This window comes from Muntiacus reevesi, chromosome 3, assembly GCF_963930625.1.
Source record: "Muntiacus reevesi chromosome 3, mMunRee1.1, whole genome shotgun sequence".
NCBI lineage: Eukaryota > Metazoa > Chordata > Mammalia > Artiodactyla > Cervidae > Muntiacus > Muntiacus reevesi.
Genome location: NC_089251.1, coordinates 210,992,286 through 211,010,227, shown reverse-complemented (window position 1 = coordinate 211,010,227; position 17,942 = coordinate 210,992,286). Strand labels below are relative to the sequence as shown.

At 41.4% G+C, this 17,942-nt stretch overlaps 1 protein-coding gene across 1 annotated transcript in view; it reads left to right on the top strand.

The window, feature by feature from the left end:
• Positions 1-239: 239 nt before the first annotated feature.
• The window catches only part of LCT (lactase), a 47,377-nt gene continuing 29,674 nt past the window's right edge, over positions 240-17,942 (top strand). Inside the window, exons 1-4 of the mRNA XM_065927838.1 lie at positions 240-879; positions 11,620-11,699; positions 14,753-14,836; positions 16,698-16,800. Of these exons, the coding sequence (XP_065783910.1) occupies positions 240-879; positions 11,620-11,699; positions 14,753-14,836; positions 16,698-16,800 (907 nt within the window). The remainder of the gene's footprint in view (positions 880-11,619; positions 11,700-14,752; positions 14,837-16,697; positions 16,801-17,942) is intronic.

The window sequence follows — 17,942 nt, the reverse complement described above, 5'->3', positions numbered from 1 at the left end:
GAGTAAACTCCAGGAGTTGGTGATGGACAGGGAGGCCTGGCACGCTGCAGTACATGGGGTCGCAAAGAGTTGGACACGACTCAGTGACTGAACTGAACTGAACTGTTGAATCATGTACTGATTTCATTATTGTAGATAATCCAGTTACATATTAAGTGTTAATAGTTGCTTGGTATTTTACAACCTCAACTGAAGTTATAAAGTAAGTATTCCACAAACCTCCTGACAGTTCCTTGAAGATGGAGCTGGCCTGGCATTTAGTCCTTATTGTACTTTTAAGTTTTTCTTGCTGGGGTTTAGACTGGGACTCTGATAAAAATTTCATCTCAGCTGCTGGTCCTCTAACCAACAACTTGTTACACAACCTGAGGGATCCCCTGGGAAACCAGGATTCACCCTTTGTAGCAGAAGATGAAGAAATTTATGTTTGTCGCCAGCCACTGCCTGCATTCCTGCCAGAGTACTTTAGGAGTCTCCGTGCCAGTATGATCACCCATTACAAAGTATTTCTGCCATGGGCACAACTTCTCCCAGAAGGAATCTCGGAGAACCCAGACAAGGAAACAGTGCTGTGCTATCGGCAACTGCTTGAGGCCCTCAAGACTGCTCAACTTCAGCCCCTAGTGGTTCTACACCACCAGACGCTCCCTGCCAGCCCTCTCCAGAGAACTGAGGCCTTTGCCGATCTGTTTGCTGCCTATGCCTCCTTCGCCTTCCACTCCTTTGGGGACCTAGTTGAGATCTGGTTCACTTTTAGTGACTTGGAGAAAGTGATCACGAAGCTTCCCCACCAGGAATCAAGATCTTCACGCCTGCAGATCCTCACTGATGCCCACAGAAAAGCCTATGAGATTTACCATGAGAAATATGCTTCTCAAGGTGAGTTCACACAAACCTGATGACTGATCCACCGGCAGCCTTCATCATCCACCTTCATCCACCCTTCTTAAAGTAGGACCCAGCATTTCTTTCCACTTACTTTCGACAGTCCCCTCATAGCTATTTATAAGTGAGAAATTAATACCATCCTGAAGATTTCTTGGTGGAGGTAGGTAAGGGCAGCTTGTATTGTACCATGCCCAACGTCCCCTTTGAAAAATATCTTTAAACCCTCCTTACCCAGTCTTGAGTCTACACTATTATCAATTATCTCTCTGTCTTTCCTTCTTCAGTCTCGTCTCCCTGACTCTCCCTAGGATTTCAAGATTGCCCATTCTCTCTCAGTCTCCCTGCTTTCTTTTTCATGTTTTAATTTTTTATATTTTTGGACCATGCTGTGTGGCTTGGGAGACCTTAGTTCCCCAACGAGGGGTCAAAGCCATGCCCCCTGCAATGGAAGCTCAGAGTCCTAACCACTGGACCACCAGAGAAACCCTGAGCCTCCCCGTTTTTTCTTATGTAAAGCGAATTACATGTTCTAGTTGAAGCCTATAATCTAGCAGGGGAGACAAATACAAGATAAAATAATGATATGCTGATGGATAGTGAGAAGAGCATGATTACAATTGTCCATATTCCTGTTCATAGCTAATTTAAGCTTCCAATTCAGTAGGTCTGGACAGACTCAGGACATTGATTTTAATATATTCCCTAGATGAATCTGAGGTATACCAATTTTGAGAACCAATTAGATTAGATTAATTAGATTAATTGGATTAGGTGTGCTTTCTAGTTTTTATTATATACAGTATATTTATATATCTGTATACTTGTATATTCTACTTTTTTTATTTATCTTTAATCAGAAGATAATTGCTTTATAATTTTGCGCTGGTTTCTGCCATACAACAACATGAATCCGCCATAAGTACACAAATTCCCCCTCCCTCTTAAACTTCCCTCCCACACCATATTCTACTTTTGAAACTTAACATATTTAATTAATAGATTCTCATTTTAATAAAAACTCTTTGAAAGTATGATTATCAGTGTTCTTACATGTTCACATTACATTGATGGCTCATTTAAGATATTTCATTTTTACATATTAGTTTAATTTTCACAATTAAAAATTATGTTGCAATGAGCATATGTATAAATGCTTGCCTTCAGATAAATTCTTTCTGACAGATTCCTTTAAAAAAAAAATTACATGGCTGTGCCGAGTCTTCATTGCTGCACACGGGCTTTCTCTAGTTGCACAACGAGAAGTGCAGGCTTCTCATCGCAGCGCCTTCTCTGTTGCTGCTCCCAGGCTCTATGCTTGAGGGCTTCGGTAGTTGCGGTGCTTGGGCTTAGTTGCCCCATGGCATGGGGGATCTTCCTGGACCAGAAAGCAAATCTGTGTCCCCTGTTTCGGCAGGCAGATTCTTTAGCACTGAGCCACCAGGGAAGCCCTCTGAGATTCTTAAAACTGAAATTACTAGGTCAGAAGATGCGTATTCTTTAAGACTTCAAAGAATGTTCCTAAATTACTTTCCAGAAAAGTTGTAACTTTATACTAACAGTTACAAAATTGTTCTTCTGACCCACTCAGCCTGTTTTCAGTGATGTAATTGTTTTATCATTGGTGTAGACAGAAACAGTTGATAACCGATCTGTAATAAAAATAGCAAAGAGTTTTATTCAAGTCAAATGAGGACTATATCTTTGGAAAGAGCCTCTCAGAAAGCTCTGAGGAACTCCTCAAGAAAAACATGGTCTTAAGCACAGTTTTATATTTCGTCAGAAAAAAGAACATTAACCACGACAGGGGTACATTCCTGCAAAGTTTTGAAAAAAGACAGATTAGTATGTGCACAGAGAGTGTGTATGCCTCGCCACCCGGGAAGGAAGCCTTATTACCAAAGGTGTACTAACACTGATGTCCCAGGGGAAAAGGCATTTATCTCTGTCTTCACAACAGACATTCTTTACTTCTGGACAATGCATCTTCTTCTTTAATGGTTAAAGCACATGAAAAATGTATGTTTAATAGACTACAAAACAGGATGTTCTAGTTAGCGAAAAGTTTATGTTAAATCATGTATAAGCCGGAATGACTTCCCCAGATCTCAGTATGTAAAAATTTTCTTCCACCATTGGTAATTTGATGGCTGAAAACTATTATCTCCTTATATTCTTTATTTGCATGTGTTCAATTATAGAGAGGTTAAACATTTTTTCTGTGTTTAAAATAAAATCAGGGCAAGGGAAGAAACAGTGGGAGTGTGGATGGGGCTATTTTAGATATGACTGTCAAAAAGGCTGTCCTTGGACCACCTTTTTAGCCAAGTGGAAGGAGGGAGAGAGAAACCATAGGATCTGGAGGATTACACACCATTGGGTGAGAGAACAACCCTGCCGAGGGAACCACAAAAGCCCAGCTGCTGGTTTTATAAACTGTAGAGCAAGGGAGAAGAGGAGATGCAGATTTGAAACCGGTTTCTTTAAAAGCCTATCATGGGATGAGTGAGAAAAGAAATAAATATTTATTGACTGTAATTCTACTGAAGAAGCTTTGAGTAAAATGAACTTTGAAAGAAGGCAAAGCTAGATGTGGATTATCTGAAGCTGAAGAAAATATGTCTTATTTTGAGGACTAATTCCATAGAATTATTTTAAATTATACAGCTAACATGTTTGTTAAAATGTTCTACATATTTCATTTTTGATCTTCATCAGATTACTAAAGACTATTTCCTTCTTAAACTCATATTTGCCTTCTTTTCTTCTTCTGCTCATTCCTCCCAGCCCTCATTTCATGTTTTATCAACATCACTAGATTGTCTGTCCCTGATATAATGCGGGACACAAAGTAAATTCTCTTCTCAGTCTCTTTACTATTCCAAAAAGCAGTTTTCCTTCTTCCTTTATCTGTTTCATTCATCCCCCCCTTTTTAATCCAATTCCATAACTTTGCTGTTCTTTGTAAAATACAGTTTTAATATACCCAAAAAAGTTACATATGTTGATTAAAAGCAAAATATAACTTTTCAAGGACAGGGATATTGAATAATATCCCCTGAACTGAAAAGAAATTTTGAGACCAAAAAGTGAAGCAGGCAACTCCATAAAGTGTAATTATGGGGTTTATTGTGGGTAACTTACATATGGGTTGGATCGGCGATCTGGAAGCGTTTGCAGCTGCCTTCCCCACTGCTGGGCTTCATAGCTCAGTTGGTAAAGAATCTGTCTGCAATGCAGGAGACCCTGGTTCAATTCCTGGGTCAGGAAGATCCCCTGGAGAAGGGATAGGTTGCCCACTCCAGTATTGTTGGCCTTCTCTTATGGCTCAGCTGGTAAAAAATCCGCCTGAAATGTGGGAGACCTGGGTTTGATCCCTGGGTTGGGAAGATCCGCTAGAGAAAGGAAAGACTACCCATTCCAGTATTCTGGCCTGGAGAATTTCATGAACCGTATAGCCCATGGACACGACAAAATGTCGGACACAACTGAGCGACTTTCACTTCCCCACTGCCAAAAGGGGCAAGGGGAATTTAAAGGGGCCAAAGCTAAAAATACAATCTGACTACTAAGGGAGTAACACATTTGCACCAATGGGAGCCGGAGGTTTTTCCTCCCCCTTGGGGTCTCATGACCATTTTTCCTTGTGGCCCATTAACTATCTGTGTTAGTTGAAGAGCATTCTTCCAGTTCTTGCATCAGATGAAGACAAGGGTAAAAGTTGATAGGAAACTTATCTGGCTTGGGTGCATTTCTTGTGAGTACACCAGAGCTCAGACATGCAGGAAGGGAAGTTGGTAGGACTGCAGGCCTAAGAAGGAGCTGACAAAATGGAGCCAGTGTGATTCAGCCACACCATAGTTAACATCCATGAAGTGACCACTCAGTCCAGCAATTAAGCTATAACAATACTGTGATGGTTTTGTAACATATAGAAATACTGAATTACTATTTATACACATAGAGTAACAGTATTGTAGGTCAATTATGCTTCAATTTTTTTAAAGCAAGAAAACAGCAAAAAATGAAATTATATGTACAATATAATATCTCCTAGGTAGATACCCAAGAGAAATAAAAGCAAATATCAAGGCAAAAATATTTGTATCACAAATATTCATAGCAGCATTATTCATAATAACCCAAAGTGAAAATAACCCTAATGTCCATCAATTGATGGATAAACAAAAAGTGGCATACTAGTAAAATGGAATATTACTCAGCACTTGAAAGGAGTGATGTATTGATTCATGCTACAATATGATAATTCTTGAAGACATTATGCTAAATGAAAGCAGCCAGCCCCAAAAGACCATATATTATATAATTTCATTGATATTAAATGTCCAGAGTAGAAAAATCTATAGTAGAGACACTGAAGTAGAGCGGTGATGTCTGGGGCTAGAAGAGAGAATGGGAACTGACTGCCAGTGGGTATGCAATATCTTTCTGGGTGACTAAAGTCCCAGAATTAGCACAGAGAGTTGCACAGCTTTGTAAACGCACTAAAGATAACAAAATTTTATAGTTTAAAGGGATGTATTTTATAGTATATGAATTATGCCTCAATTTTAATGTAAAAATTAGAAAGTTGAGGGTTTATAAGACAAAACAAACCATATCACAACTTTTGTCTACTTGTGTATTTTTCCCTATCTCATCTCCCATTCTCCCCACTCCATCCCAGGTTAGCACTGTGCTAAATATTCCATCCATCTTGCATTAGACTATGGCTTCCCCCTCCCACATTTGGTGTCACAATGGACGTACAAGGTCAAGCATTTCAAATAAAATAATTAATTACAGGAAAAGTGGCGTTTTACTAAATATATTTCAGCCAAGAAATCACCATGTTTAAAAAATATGTTTAAAAATTAAATTCCCATTTATTGATGATTAGAAAATAATCTGAAATGAGGTTCTGATTTTTTTCTAAGGAATTTTTTATCAGGGTATGAGTCACCTACAGTGAAATGCATGGGTCTTAATTTAACAGTCTGATCTGTAAAATTGAACCCACACCCTTATCAAGATATAAAATTGAAACCATCTCCTCATCACAATATACAACATTAATCAACACCTCTGAAAACCCCATTTCTGATCATTGTATCCCTTCCTAATCCTTACCCCAGAAACAAACATTGATCTGGCTCCTATCAGTATAGGTATGAATGGAATCACACAGTATGTACTATTCTGTGTCTGTCTTTTTCCATCAGCATGTTTGTGAGATTCATTTATTTTGTTGCTGTCAGTAATTTGATGTTTGTTTCTTCTAAGCAGTTTCTATTATGGATGTATCACAATTGAGGGGCACTTGGGCAATTTCCAGTTTTTACCTCTTATAAATAAGTTGCTATGAACATTCTTGTACAAGGTTTTGCATGGGCGTATGTTTTCGTTTCTCTTGAATAATACCTAGGAGTGGAAATGCTGGATTACAGGGGAAAGATGTATTTGACTTTCTGAGAAACTGCCAACTTCCCAAAGCACTTGTTCCATTTTATACTTCCACTAGCTATGTTTGAGAATTTCAGTAACCTCATAATCCTTACTAACATTTGGCATTTTCATCCTTTTCTCTTTTAGCCATTCTGATGGTATCTCATTTAGATTGCACTACTTTTTTTTAAAAAAAGTTTCTATCCCAATTGCATATGTATTTAAACAATTTAGTGTCCAATTTTGCTTGATCTGGAATTTAGCATGATGAAAGAGTATTACACTTTTTGTAGTCCTCTAGGACTTTTTTGTTCAAACAAAATTGTTTCCAAGGCTTATTCATATTGTTGGGTAGGGCTGTATCATCTTCTTTTCACTGCTAAATTATATTCTACTGTGGGACTAAGCCAAGTTTTATTAATTCACTTTCCTGCTTATGGACATTCTAGTTTTCAAATTTTGCTTTTATGGACATAGCCGTTATGAACATTCTTGCACATGCTTCTTTCTGCATATGTTTAAGAATTTCACTTGTGTTTATACTCAAGTGATTGCTAATTGGGGAGATGTAAATATTTAGCTATGAGAGATAAGTTGTTTTCCGTTGTGGTTATACCAACTTACATTTCCTTGAGCTATGTATAAGTTCCTGTTGACCTCTTCCAACACGTGTAATTACCAAAATTATAAATTTTTGCCTATCTTACAGATGTAAAAATATTTCTTTATCATCCTTTATCATCTTCTTTACCTGATTCCTATTCAGATTAAGCAGGTCTTCCTGTGTTTATTAGCCATATTTATTTCTTTTGTATAATTCCTATTTTGCCTTTTATCCATTTATATTTTGACTTGTTGGAATACTTTATATATTCTTTAATCTGCATTGAGTATATGGGATGGCGGTATTTTTCCACTTCTTATCTTTTCAATTTTTTCATGGAGACTTTGAGGAACAGAATTTCTTACTTTATACAAAATTGTCAATCTTTTCTTTTGGTAGATTTTTTTATAAGTTCATTTGTATCATTTCTTGAAATAATTTTGTGTATTTATTTATTTGGGGCTGTGCTGGGTTTCTTTACTGCGTGGGCTTTTCCTCTAGTTGCAGTGAGTGGGGGCTACTCTCTGGTTGCAGTGTGCAGGCTTCTCATTGCGGTGGCTTCTCTTGTTGCAAGCATGAGCTCTAGGGCGCTCAGACTTCAGAAACTGTGGCTCATTGGCTCAGAGTTGCGGACACTGGGCTCTAGAGTGCAGACTCGGTAGTTGTGGCACACGGGCTTTGTTGCTCTGAGGCATGCGAGATCTTCCCGGATCAGGGATCAAAACTGTATCTTCTGCGCTGGCAGGCGAATTCTTTACCACTGAGCCCCCAGGGAAGCCCCCAATCCCTTCCCCCTCTACTGTGAATCTCAAAGATATTAGGTAATTGTACATCTTTCCAAGCACATTGTTTAGTCATTTTCTGTCATTGTGTCATTGCTGATATTTCTTAAAGATTAAGGGGTAATCATTTAAAAGTCAGAGATAACCTGAAAAATTAAAAACTATTGGTAGCTAAAAGTTTCTTCCTTTCTAATCAAGAGTTTTAAAAAATTAATATTACTTTTTTGTTTGTTTTGATTTTTACTTGTTTTGCATATCCAGGGCCAAGGAAGTAATTTGTTCAGCATGTTGGTAATATATCCATAGGAAGACAGTCTATCAATATAAGCAAACTTTTAAAGCATTTTTACTTTTTATTACTTTAGTTCTTTATTTACATGTTTTTTGAGTTAGAGGTATGTGAGAAAATGTTAAACCAAACAACTACTTTAAAAACAGATTGAGTTGGTGATTTGAATTTATTTGGCTATTTTAAAAAGTACTTCGCTTTACCTAAATTCACTTGAATCCAAAATTTGAACTATCCCAGTAACTCACTGAAATAACTGAGGTAGTGACTTGTTTCAAGATTGCATACATCCTACAATAACATTACTTTTTAGAACAGTTTTAGATTTATAGAAAGTTTGGGCAGATAGTACAGAGTTTCCATATGCCCTGTCCCTAAAACCTGTTTCTCCTAATACAAACATCTTACATTATTATGGGACATTTTTTGCAATTAAAGAACCAATGTTGATACCCTATTACTAACAAAAGTCCATGTTTCATTCAGATTTCCTTAATTTCTCCTGCATGTCCTTTTTCTACTCTAGGATCTCATCCAAGATACCACATTATATTTAGTTGTCATATCGCTGTAGGCTCCTCTGAGCTGTGAGAGAAGTTACAACCCTGTGCATTCGTGGCCAGGATGTAAATGGTGTAGCCACTATGGAAAACTGTGTGACAGTTCCTCAAGAAATTGAGCCTACAGTTACTCTATGATCTAGCACTTGTGGGTATACACCCAAAAGAATTGAAAGCAGGAACTTGAACAGATATTTGCACAACCATTTTCATGGCATTATTCAAAACCATCAAAAGATGAAAATAATCCATATGCCCATACAAGGATGAATGGATAAATAAAACATGCTAGATACATACAATTGAATGTTATTCAGCCTTAAATGAAGTTCTGACACATGCTACAGCATGGATGAACCTTGAGAACACTACACTAAGTGAAATAAACCAGACACAAAAGGACAAATATTGCATGACTCCACCTTTATGAAGGACCTAGAATGATCAAACTCACAGAGACAGAAAGTAGAATAATGATTATCAGAGACTGGGTGGAGAAGCGAATGGGGAAGTATTCATGGACCCGGAGTTTCAGTTTGAAATCATGGATATTTGGGGAGGTGGATGGTGGTGACAACTGCACAACAAAGTCACTTTAAAAAAATTTAATGGTGAATTTTATATGTTATGTATTTTTACCACAAATTTGAGAAGTTCTTCTCTAATGACTGTGTGCTGTTATAAACGTCCTGCTCAAGTCTTCAACGCCCTACCGTGGGAAGGATATGAAGGAAGATTCTTGGCAGAGAGTTAGTTAGAAGGCCAGCAGGAGCGTGAACATCTCTCTCTCAGGAAGAGTCGAGTTGCACACAGCGCCTCCCACCTGCCGACACTGGAACACAACCTAGGGCAACACTGGGAACTCCCACCGTCCTCCTGAAGCATTGATACGGGCAGTTCAATACTGGCCTGATTGATCACTTTTATTTAAACATTTGGGGCAAAAGGGAGAGGAGCAAACAAACAGGGGCTGTCTTGTATGAACAATAGCAATGGCTTTAGAGGAAGGACATATTTGTGTGATGGAAACAGAACTGAGCGTATCCTTAAACAAAATCTAGTAATACCTGTGAGGGACATGAACTCACACACTGCCATGGACTTGAAACAGTTAATACTCAACCCCCAGCAAATACTGATTTTGAGTTCTGTAGACAAGAACACTGACCTTTAACCATATCCAGCAAAAATTACAAGATAAATTATCTTAACTCAGTGCAATTAGCCCCCACTTCAGTCCCAAAGAAACATGAACTGCCAGCTTAGAATGAGGTTCCAGCTTTGAGTAACCTGCATTTTATGTTATTTTAAGAAGTATAGTTTGTGCTTGCCCTAGAAACCAGTTAGGAATAATGTCGGAAAGTTTATTTTGTATGATATGAGACTTTCTGGAACCTCAGGTACGTTTGTTCACTCTGAGTCTAAAAACAGCTTGTAAAGTCAAATAGAAGTGATGTGCGAGTCAATTGCACTTAGGGATTAACTGTCCTCCTATGTCATGTCCTTGATCCAGAGATAATACTAAAGTGGACATTTAAAAATGCTCAGCACAGGCTGAGAACATATGTTCTACGTGTGCTGATGTGATGATAGACTGAAGTGTGGAAAATCTGTGGAAGGTGAAATGACTCCATGGGGCACAATCACTGAATAACTGGAAAATAGCATTATCTTATCAGAATGAGGACCAAATGTCTCTGAGTGATATTCCGTGCTCAGAGGATTTCAAAGTTCCATTAAGCTTATCAAAATAAGCACTTCGGTAGTTGGCGGCGGTTATTGATAGTGGTTTCATTGACTGAGGAGATCTTTCTCCTGTATGGAATTTGAATGTAGGAGAGAGGTCAGGCATATAATCTTGTAGTTTAAATCTCAAACTCTGGCTTTAGGCCATTTTGTTTACTGTTTCCAAAGCACAGGTCTGAGCACCTGCCTATGCACCCATCCTACGCTTGCTATTTGGAGAGACTCGAGAAATGTTGACGCTTGCTCCTCAGGGAGCACACAATCTCAGCAGGAGATAAAGACTTTTGTGCATCAAGGAGTTAGCTGGTGCTTCTAACAACTGAGGCATCCCAAGTCCACCACGTGAATGGGTGCTTGCTCGGTCATGTCCAATTCTTTGCAACACCTTGGATTGTAGCCTGCCAGGCTCCTTTGTCCACGGAATTTTCCAGGAAACAATACTGGAGTGGGTTGCCATTTCCTCTTCCAGGGGATCTTCCCTACCTAGGGATGAACCCGCGTCTCCTGCATCTCCTGCATTGGCAGGTGGGTTCTTTGCCACTAAGCCACCTGAGAAGCCCACAGCAGCGAGTTTCAAACTGTGGTCTGAGCACCACTGTATCTGAAGCACCCAGGAAGCTTGTGAAAAGGCTCTCATTCCTGGGTCCACCCCAGTCGGCTGACAAGGACAGGTGATTCTGATGTACGTAAGCTTCCACACCACTGTTAGGTGATCAAATGTCAAAGTGAGAGGGTACAAGCTGCACAGGTCTATATTTCCTTCATATTCTTGTCAGTGCAAGTAAGGGTTTATTGGACGTCTGCCCAGTGAATGAGGACAGGTAGCAGCAGTCCCCTGAGAACACCCCACCTTCCCAAAGTGTCTCCACTTGGAACTCTGAGCTGTTGTTTAGACCAACAGTTCCCAAGCTTTAGTGTGTATCAGAATCACCTGGAGAGCTTGTAAAGCACGCAGAGGCCAAGGTTTATTAGGAACTGAGACGCTGTTCTCTCCATTCTGCCTTTTACATTGTGTGGGGTTAGGGAAAGGAAATGTTTTTATTCTTGCAAAAGACTTTACAAATGTCTTGCACTTCACCCTTCTGATTTATATGAAACAGTCTCTAAAGGGACATTTCTTAAAAAGCTACCTTGTTTTCTAAAATCTTTCGGCTAGCGTAAAATCATGTGAGTGATTTCTGCAGAAATCTTTTTTAAAGTTGGTGAACGTGGACTAGAAAGACCAATAGAAAATGAGTTCACCAGTGGCTTCTGGGGTCACAGCCTCCTTCCTCTCTCACCGACATCCCCTTGTCTGGTTGGTTTCAGGTGGAAAACTCTCTGTGGTCCTGCAAGCTGAGACGGTCTCCAAGCTCCTGCTAGAACCATCTACATCTGCACTTGTCAAGGTAATGACAGCCCAAAGAAATAGAATCTGTAACTTCTGAGAAAAGTTGCAAGTTTAATTTTAAAAAAAAATAGAAATTTTTATCGACTTGACATTCTTTTTAAATTTATTTTATTGATGTGTACTTGACTTGCAATGCTGTGTTAATTTCTACTGTATGGCAAAATGATTCAGTTATATATATTTTATATATATATGTATATATATATTCTTTGTCACATTCTTTTCCATTATAGTTTATCACAGGATATTAAATATAGTTCCCTGTGCTATACAGAAGGACCTTGTTGTTTATCCATCCTACATATAATGATTTTCTTGACATTCTTACAAATGCCTCTTCTGAGTGTTATGCATTCTCTAGATTTATAATTACTTTAAAACAAAGTCTTATTTGTTGTAGCCCCAGCTCTCACTTGGTCAAGTGTCAACTTTGGCCTACACAAAGACGCCAAATGCCTCTGGTCTTGCTCCTTCTTAAAAAGAGCTTATCTTATCAGAAGAGAGGTCAGTTTTGTATTTTTTGTTTGTTTTTTAGCAAAACAGATACTAGGGTAAGAGGTGGTTTTTTTTTTTTTTTTAAATAACAGTAATAATGTGGTCCCTAGAGTGCCCATCCTGCTTTCTATCTCCTCTAAAAACAACTTTTAACTATAATTTTAGTAAGAATTGTTAAAACATTTGAGTATTTAACAGCTTTTGCCCTTGTAATGTTGACTGCTGGGCGGCGTGGAAAGCCCTCTGAGAAGACACCTGATTCCTGTGGTTGTGCGGCCCTGTGTCTGTGCTGGGATGGAGGCCCCACAAGTCAAGGTCCAACTTCAGATTTACAAGCTCAGGGATTTAAAAACCAGACATGATAAGGTTCTGAAATGACCAGGTCCAAGACTGATAGTATGACCAAAATACCAGAATATCTAAATTCTTTTACAAGGGGTGATAACTGCTATCAGTTATGAGCTCAGGAGACCAAAGTGCTGATCAGAAAATGCTTGTCTAGCAGTAGTCTTTGAACTGGTCTCTCTGCCCCCAGTTCCCCCCATGCAATGCATCTTTTGCTAAATTCCCTGCTGAGAAGCTACATTGCCCTGAAATGGTGAAATTCCTCAGAGCCTTCCAGAATGCGGCTCACCAAGACCCTCTTGCTGTCTCTCTGGCCTCACCTTTTCCCCACTGTGTACGCTGTGCTCTCCACCAGCTCTCCAGCATCCCCTACCTGAAGTCCTATCCTCCTTGCCTTCCTCAAATCTCTCCCAGCAAAATTCTACCCATTTTTAACATCAGTGTGAATGTGCCCACCATAAAGAGGCTTCTGTTAATAACACCTCCCCACTAAACCTGATGTGGTCTCTCCCCGCTTGGAACATTTTAGCCATTTGTTTAGATCAGCAGTTCTCAAATTTTGGTATTGGAATCACCTGGAGAGCTAATAAAGTACAAAATGTGGAGGGATGCCCTGGGCTTTCAGAGCCTTCCCACATTCCCAGGTGAGTCTAATTCCCTCCAAGATTTGCTGCTGCTGCTGCTAAGTCGCTTCAGTCGTATCCAACTCTCTGCGACCCCATAGACGTTAGCCCACCAGGCTCCCTCCTCCCTGGGATTCTCCAGGCAAGAACACTGGAGTGGGTTGCCAGTTCCTTCTCCAATGCATGAAAGTGAAAAGTGAAAGTGAAGTCACTCAGTCGTGTCCGACTCTTCGCGACCCCATGGACCACAGCCCACCAGGCTCCTCCATCCCTGGGATTCTCCAGGCAAGAACACTGGAGTGGGTTGCCAGTTCCTTCTCCAATGCATGAAAGTGAAAAGTGAAAGTGAAGTCGCTCAGTCGTGTCCGACTCTTCGCGACCCCATGGACTGCAGCCCACCAGGCTCCTCCGTCCATGGGATTTTCCAGGCAAGAGTGCTGGAGTGGGGTGCCATTGCCTTTTCCGCGCCAAGATTTGAGGTGTGGACTTTTCTTATATCACTTAGAACTTCCTGCCTGTTCTTCATGTGGTCAGTACATTTACTAACTCTATCAAGTTGTAAGTTTCTGTGGATCCTACTCATCTTTAAACCCAGCACAGTGGCTTTCAAGAGCATGAAGTCGATGATCACACGCTGCGTGGAGCTGATAGACAAAGCAAGGGCCGAGGGGGCCAAGGGGAATGTTCCAGTGGGGAGCAAGCCTGTGGCATGTTGGGTACACATGACAATAACTTGATTGGAAAAGCCACGGGGAGCAGTGGAGAGTCACTTATCTAAGGTCACAGTGCACTGGGCTGTTCCCAGATGCCATTACCCACAGTCTTTGTCCCAGGGGAAGAGAAAGGGGGAACACCAGCAGCAGTCTGGTTGTGGCCAGGAGAGAAATGACTCGCTGAAAAGGGTGGAGACTCTGAATCTGCAGGTCTTAAAGGATATGCAGAAAAAGACAGGGTGGGGAGGTATGTCCTTAACTGGAGCACAGATAGGGGTGTCCATGGACCATGAGAGCTCTGTTCTTGGATTACAGTGTGGGCCAGGCTAGGGCCAACGGGAGTGGACTTTAAGCTGTGGTTTGAAGGTAGCCAGTGACTATAGCCTACAATTAAAACTCCAAACTCCCGTAGAGTCTGCAGAGATTACTAAGTGGCCTGTGGGTGGCTGAAACTCCAAAGCCTCTGTCCTGTGGAGTGGAAGGGCCATGAGAAGGGTTCCACCCAGGGCAGCTCTGGCCTCTGACCCCTTTCCTTTAGAGTTCACTCACTCAGTGGAAACCCACCCTTTCTGGCCCACAGTACTTCTTTTACTCACTCACTCACTCCTTCAATCGTATGCATTTACTGAGCCCTTCCTATGTGCCAAGCACTTTGCTGAGTGCATACACGATGCATTCCTCACGACACAAGAGGCACACGCCATACACACCCTCATCTTGTCCCCAGCTTTTCCTCGTCCTGCTTCTCCCTTGGAAAGTCCCGGTTTGGAGTATTCCACTTAGAAACAAGGAGAGAAACAAAAAAAGAATAGTTCTGAGCATTTCTTCATCTTGAAATTGTTTATGTTCTAACGATTCTATTTGCTTATTTCCAGGATGCAGTTGACTTCGTCTCTCTTGATTTAGCTTATGAATGCCACAATGAGGCAGATTTACCACTGAAGTTGCGTGAACTGCAGGTAACTTAAGCTATTCTCCATATTGATGATGAATGGCAAAGGTTCCTGGTACTAGGCATTTAATGCTTCAGCTGATGCATAAACTTGTGGTCCAGTGGTTAGGACTCCATGCTTTCATCACTACCAAGGGCCTGAGTTCAATCCCTAGTTAAGGAACAAAGTTCCCACAAGCCTTGCAGCACAGCCAAAAAAAAAAAAAAAAAAGAGTCTGTATACACACAAACTTCCCTGGTGGCTCAGATGGTAAAGCATCTGCCTACAATATGGGAGACCCAGGTTCAATCCCTGGGTTGGGTAGATCCTCTGGAAAAGGAAATGGTAACCCACTCCAGTACTCTTGCCTGGAAAATCCCCTGGATGGAGGAGTATGGTAGGCTACAGTCCATAGGGTCGCAAAGAGTCAGACATGATTGAGCGACTTCACTTTCACTTTCTTTCATACATGCAGTTTTGTCTGAGGAAATTTCCATAGAGAACCTCTGGAGGTTAGATAGTCTTCCCTGGAAAGGATAAAGAGGGTTGGCTTGTTCAGGTAAATATTTACATGGATCCTCTGCTCTCTCATGTAGAAAGCTATTGAGAGTCAGAATTCGTGTTCATTCTGAGATTGAAAAAGACATTTCGTAGATGTGGTCACAGAAATATTTACCTAAACAAGCCAACCCTCGCTCTCTCTCCACTCTCCCCAGAGCACCTGCATGCCCCTCTCTGAGCCTTAGCTGCCGCTCCCCACCGGCACACAGGTGTCTTAGGGCCTGGGGACCCACCGCATGCCCACAGGTTCTGGATTCTGCAGGAGCTGCGTGTGGGGGTCCTGCATGCCCTTCTCAGAAGAAACCCTGCTCCCAGGGAATCCCCCACTCAGCAGACGGATCCTTCAGCTCTCCAGCCCTGTGGCATCACAGGCCGCCCCACTATGCGTGGATCTTCCGGGAAGGAGAAAACCCTCTATTCCCTTAATAATTTGACTTTACTACATTGACCTGGCGCAGGGAAGGAGCAAAGCTACGTGAGTCACAGCCCCACCAACTGGTTCTGAGCCAGTTACTCTGTTTCTCAGAGCTTAAGTCACCTCATTTACTGGTGGCTCTGAGAAAATAAAGAACCTGTCAGGCTCCTGTTTGAGAAGTTGCTGTTGGTATTTCTCAGTGGCTGTTAACTATTCTGAGGGGAAGGTAGTGTGGGGAAAATGACCAAACACAAGAAAAAGTAACTTAAAATGAGGTCAAACAAGTTGTCAGCCCAAAGATGTTCCTTTTGATACTGAAATGACTAGAAATGGCAGAAAAATGACACCTGGTCCAATTTTAATGAAGATAGTTTCTTTTCAATTTCTTTAAGGAAAATGTCAGACATATCCAATGGTAGAAAGAAAACATAATGAAGGCATCTCCAGGTTCAGAAGCAGTCAACTCTGGGTTGATCTTGCTTCATTTCTATCCTACCCCCCCCCCACTCCCCAAACCAGACTGTTCTGAAGCAAAGCCTCGACGTTATAAACATCATGACGGCAGCACCTGATGGAGCTTCTTGTAGTATCTCAGGCCCCTGACATGGGCAGATGGCCTTGTTCCTGGTCCTGATACAGCAACTAGTTCTGGGAGGTACCTTGTGGCCTGAGGTGACAGGATAGATGAACCTATGTCTTTGGTGGGGGTCTGTATAGAGAATGGCCTATGTTATAGAAAAGTGTCATTTTTTCCCTCCCTCAAGTCTGGAGTCAGCTCCCTTTATTAACTGACACGACTAGTGGTCATTTCCAAAACCATCCTGAGTGTTGTGGCTTTACATCTTGAAATCTGTCCCTGTTAACTAACAACTTAGCAGCTTCGGTTCACTTGCTGGCCTATGTCATTTTCAGACCATTGAACCAAAAGTGAAACTTTTCATCTTCAGTCTGAAACTCCAGAACTGCCTCTCCACTAGGAACAACATAGCCCATCTGCTCTTCAGCCTTCTCAAAGGTGAGCGGACCATCACTGGAGAGGTTTGCAGTGACGCTGGGTGCCTTGGCTTGTAGGGTAGCAATCTTGAGAGTCTGGGGTTCCAACAGAAGGAGTGATCGAAGAAGGTCTGGTCTGAGAGCCTGCCCTAGATGCATGTAGTGTTCCTTGCCTTCTTATTGTTGGTCATTTAGTTCCCACCGACCCAAGAAAGAAGAGAAGATCTGTACAGCATGTGAAGGATGCCAGGGTCTCATGGAGATGAAGACCATCAGGCCAGAGACGTCAGGCGTAAGCCTGGCAACAGCCCTGCGCCTATCTGTCTTCTTCCACTACTCCTGCCTCAAGGGTCTCTCATCTGTGCCCCACCTTGCAGGACTGCTCTCTGCCCACCCCAGACACTTTTACTTTTGTTCATTTCCCCATTGCCTGATCAGCGTCTTCAGTTATAGGACCCCACAACTCATGGACCATCTCCACAATGTCTCTTATTTCAAATTCTTGAGAGTGAATCTGATGGGTGGGCCATGCATCAGAAGACTTCTCCTGGAACTTCCCTTGGTGGTCCAATGGTTAAGACTCCATGCTTCCAATGCTGGGGCTGCAGGTTCGATCCCTGGTCAGGGAACTAGGATCCCGCATGCTGTATAGCATATAAAAAAGGTTAACATTACATTTCATAAAAATTTTTTAAATGATTATTAAAAAGAACATTGTCCGGGTCCAATCTGGTCAAGGGAAAGTGGTGTCCATTAAGGCCTCAGGGGCTGAGGACCACTAGACACTCTGCAAGAAGGGATCAGGGGCAGGCCTCTGGGTGCCTGATATCCAGTTCAGTCTCCCTGTAAGGTCAGAATATGGGAGATGTTGGTCGTGCCCTTTCTATCGCCTGTAACCAGTGCTGAGCTGGCTTCACAGACCTCATGAACCACAGCCATGGATGCCATAGTAACTCTTGCCCTAAGCCATCTTTGGAGTTGTGATTTCTGTTCTTAAATCCCATCCCTTTCTAAGTGGTTGAAATAGTCAATCTTATGTTTATAGTTTCTTAGAAAAAAGGTTCCACCCTCTCCTAATGTTTGAGGTCTTCTGAGTCAGTTGTTCTCTGGGTTTGGTCTCTAGAAAAGCATCAGCATCACTGGGAACTTGTTAGATATTCACAT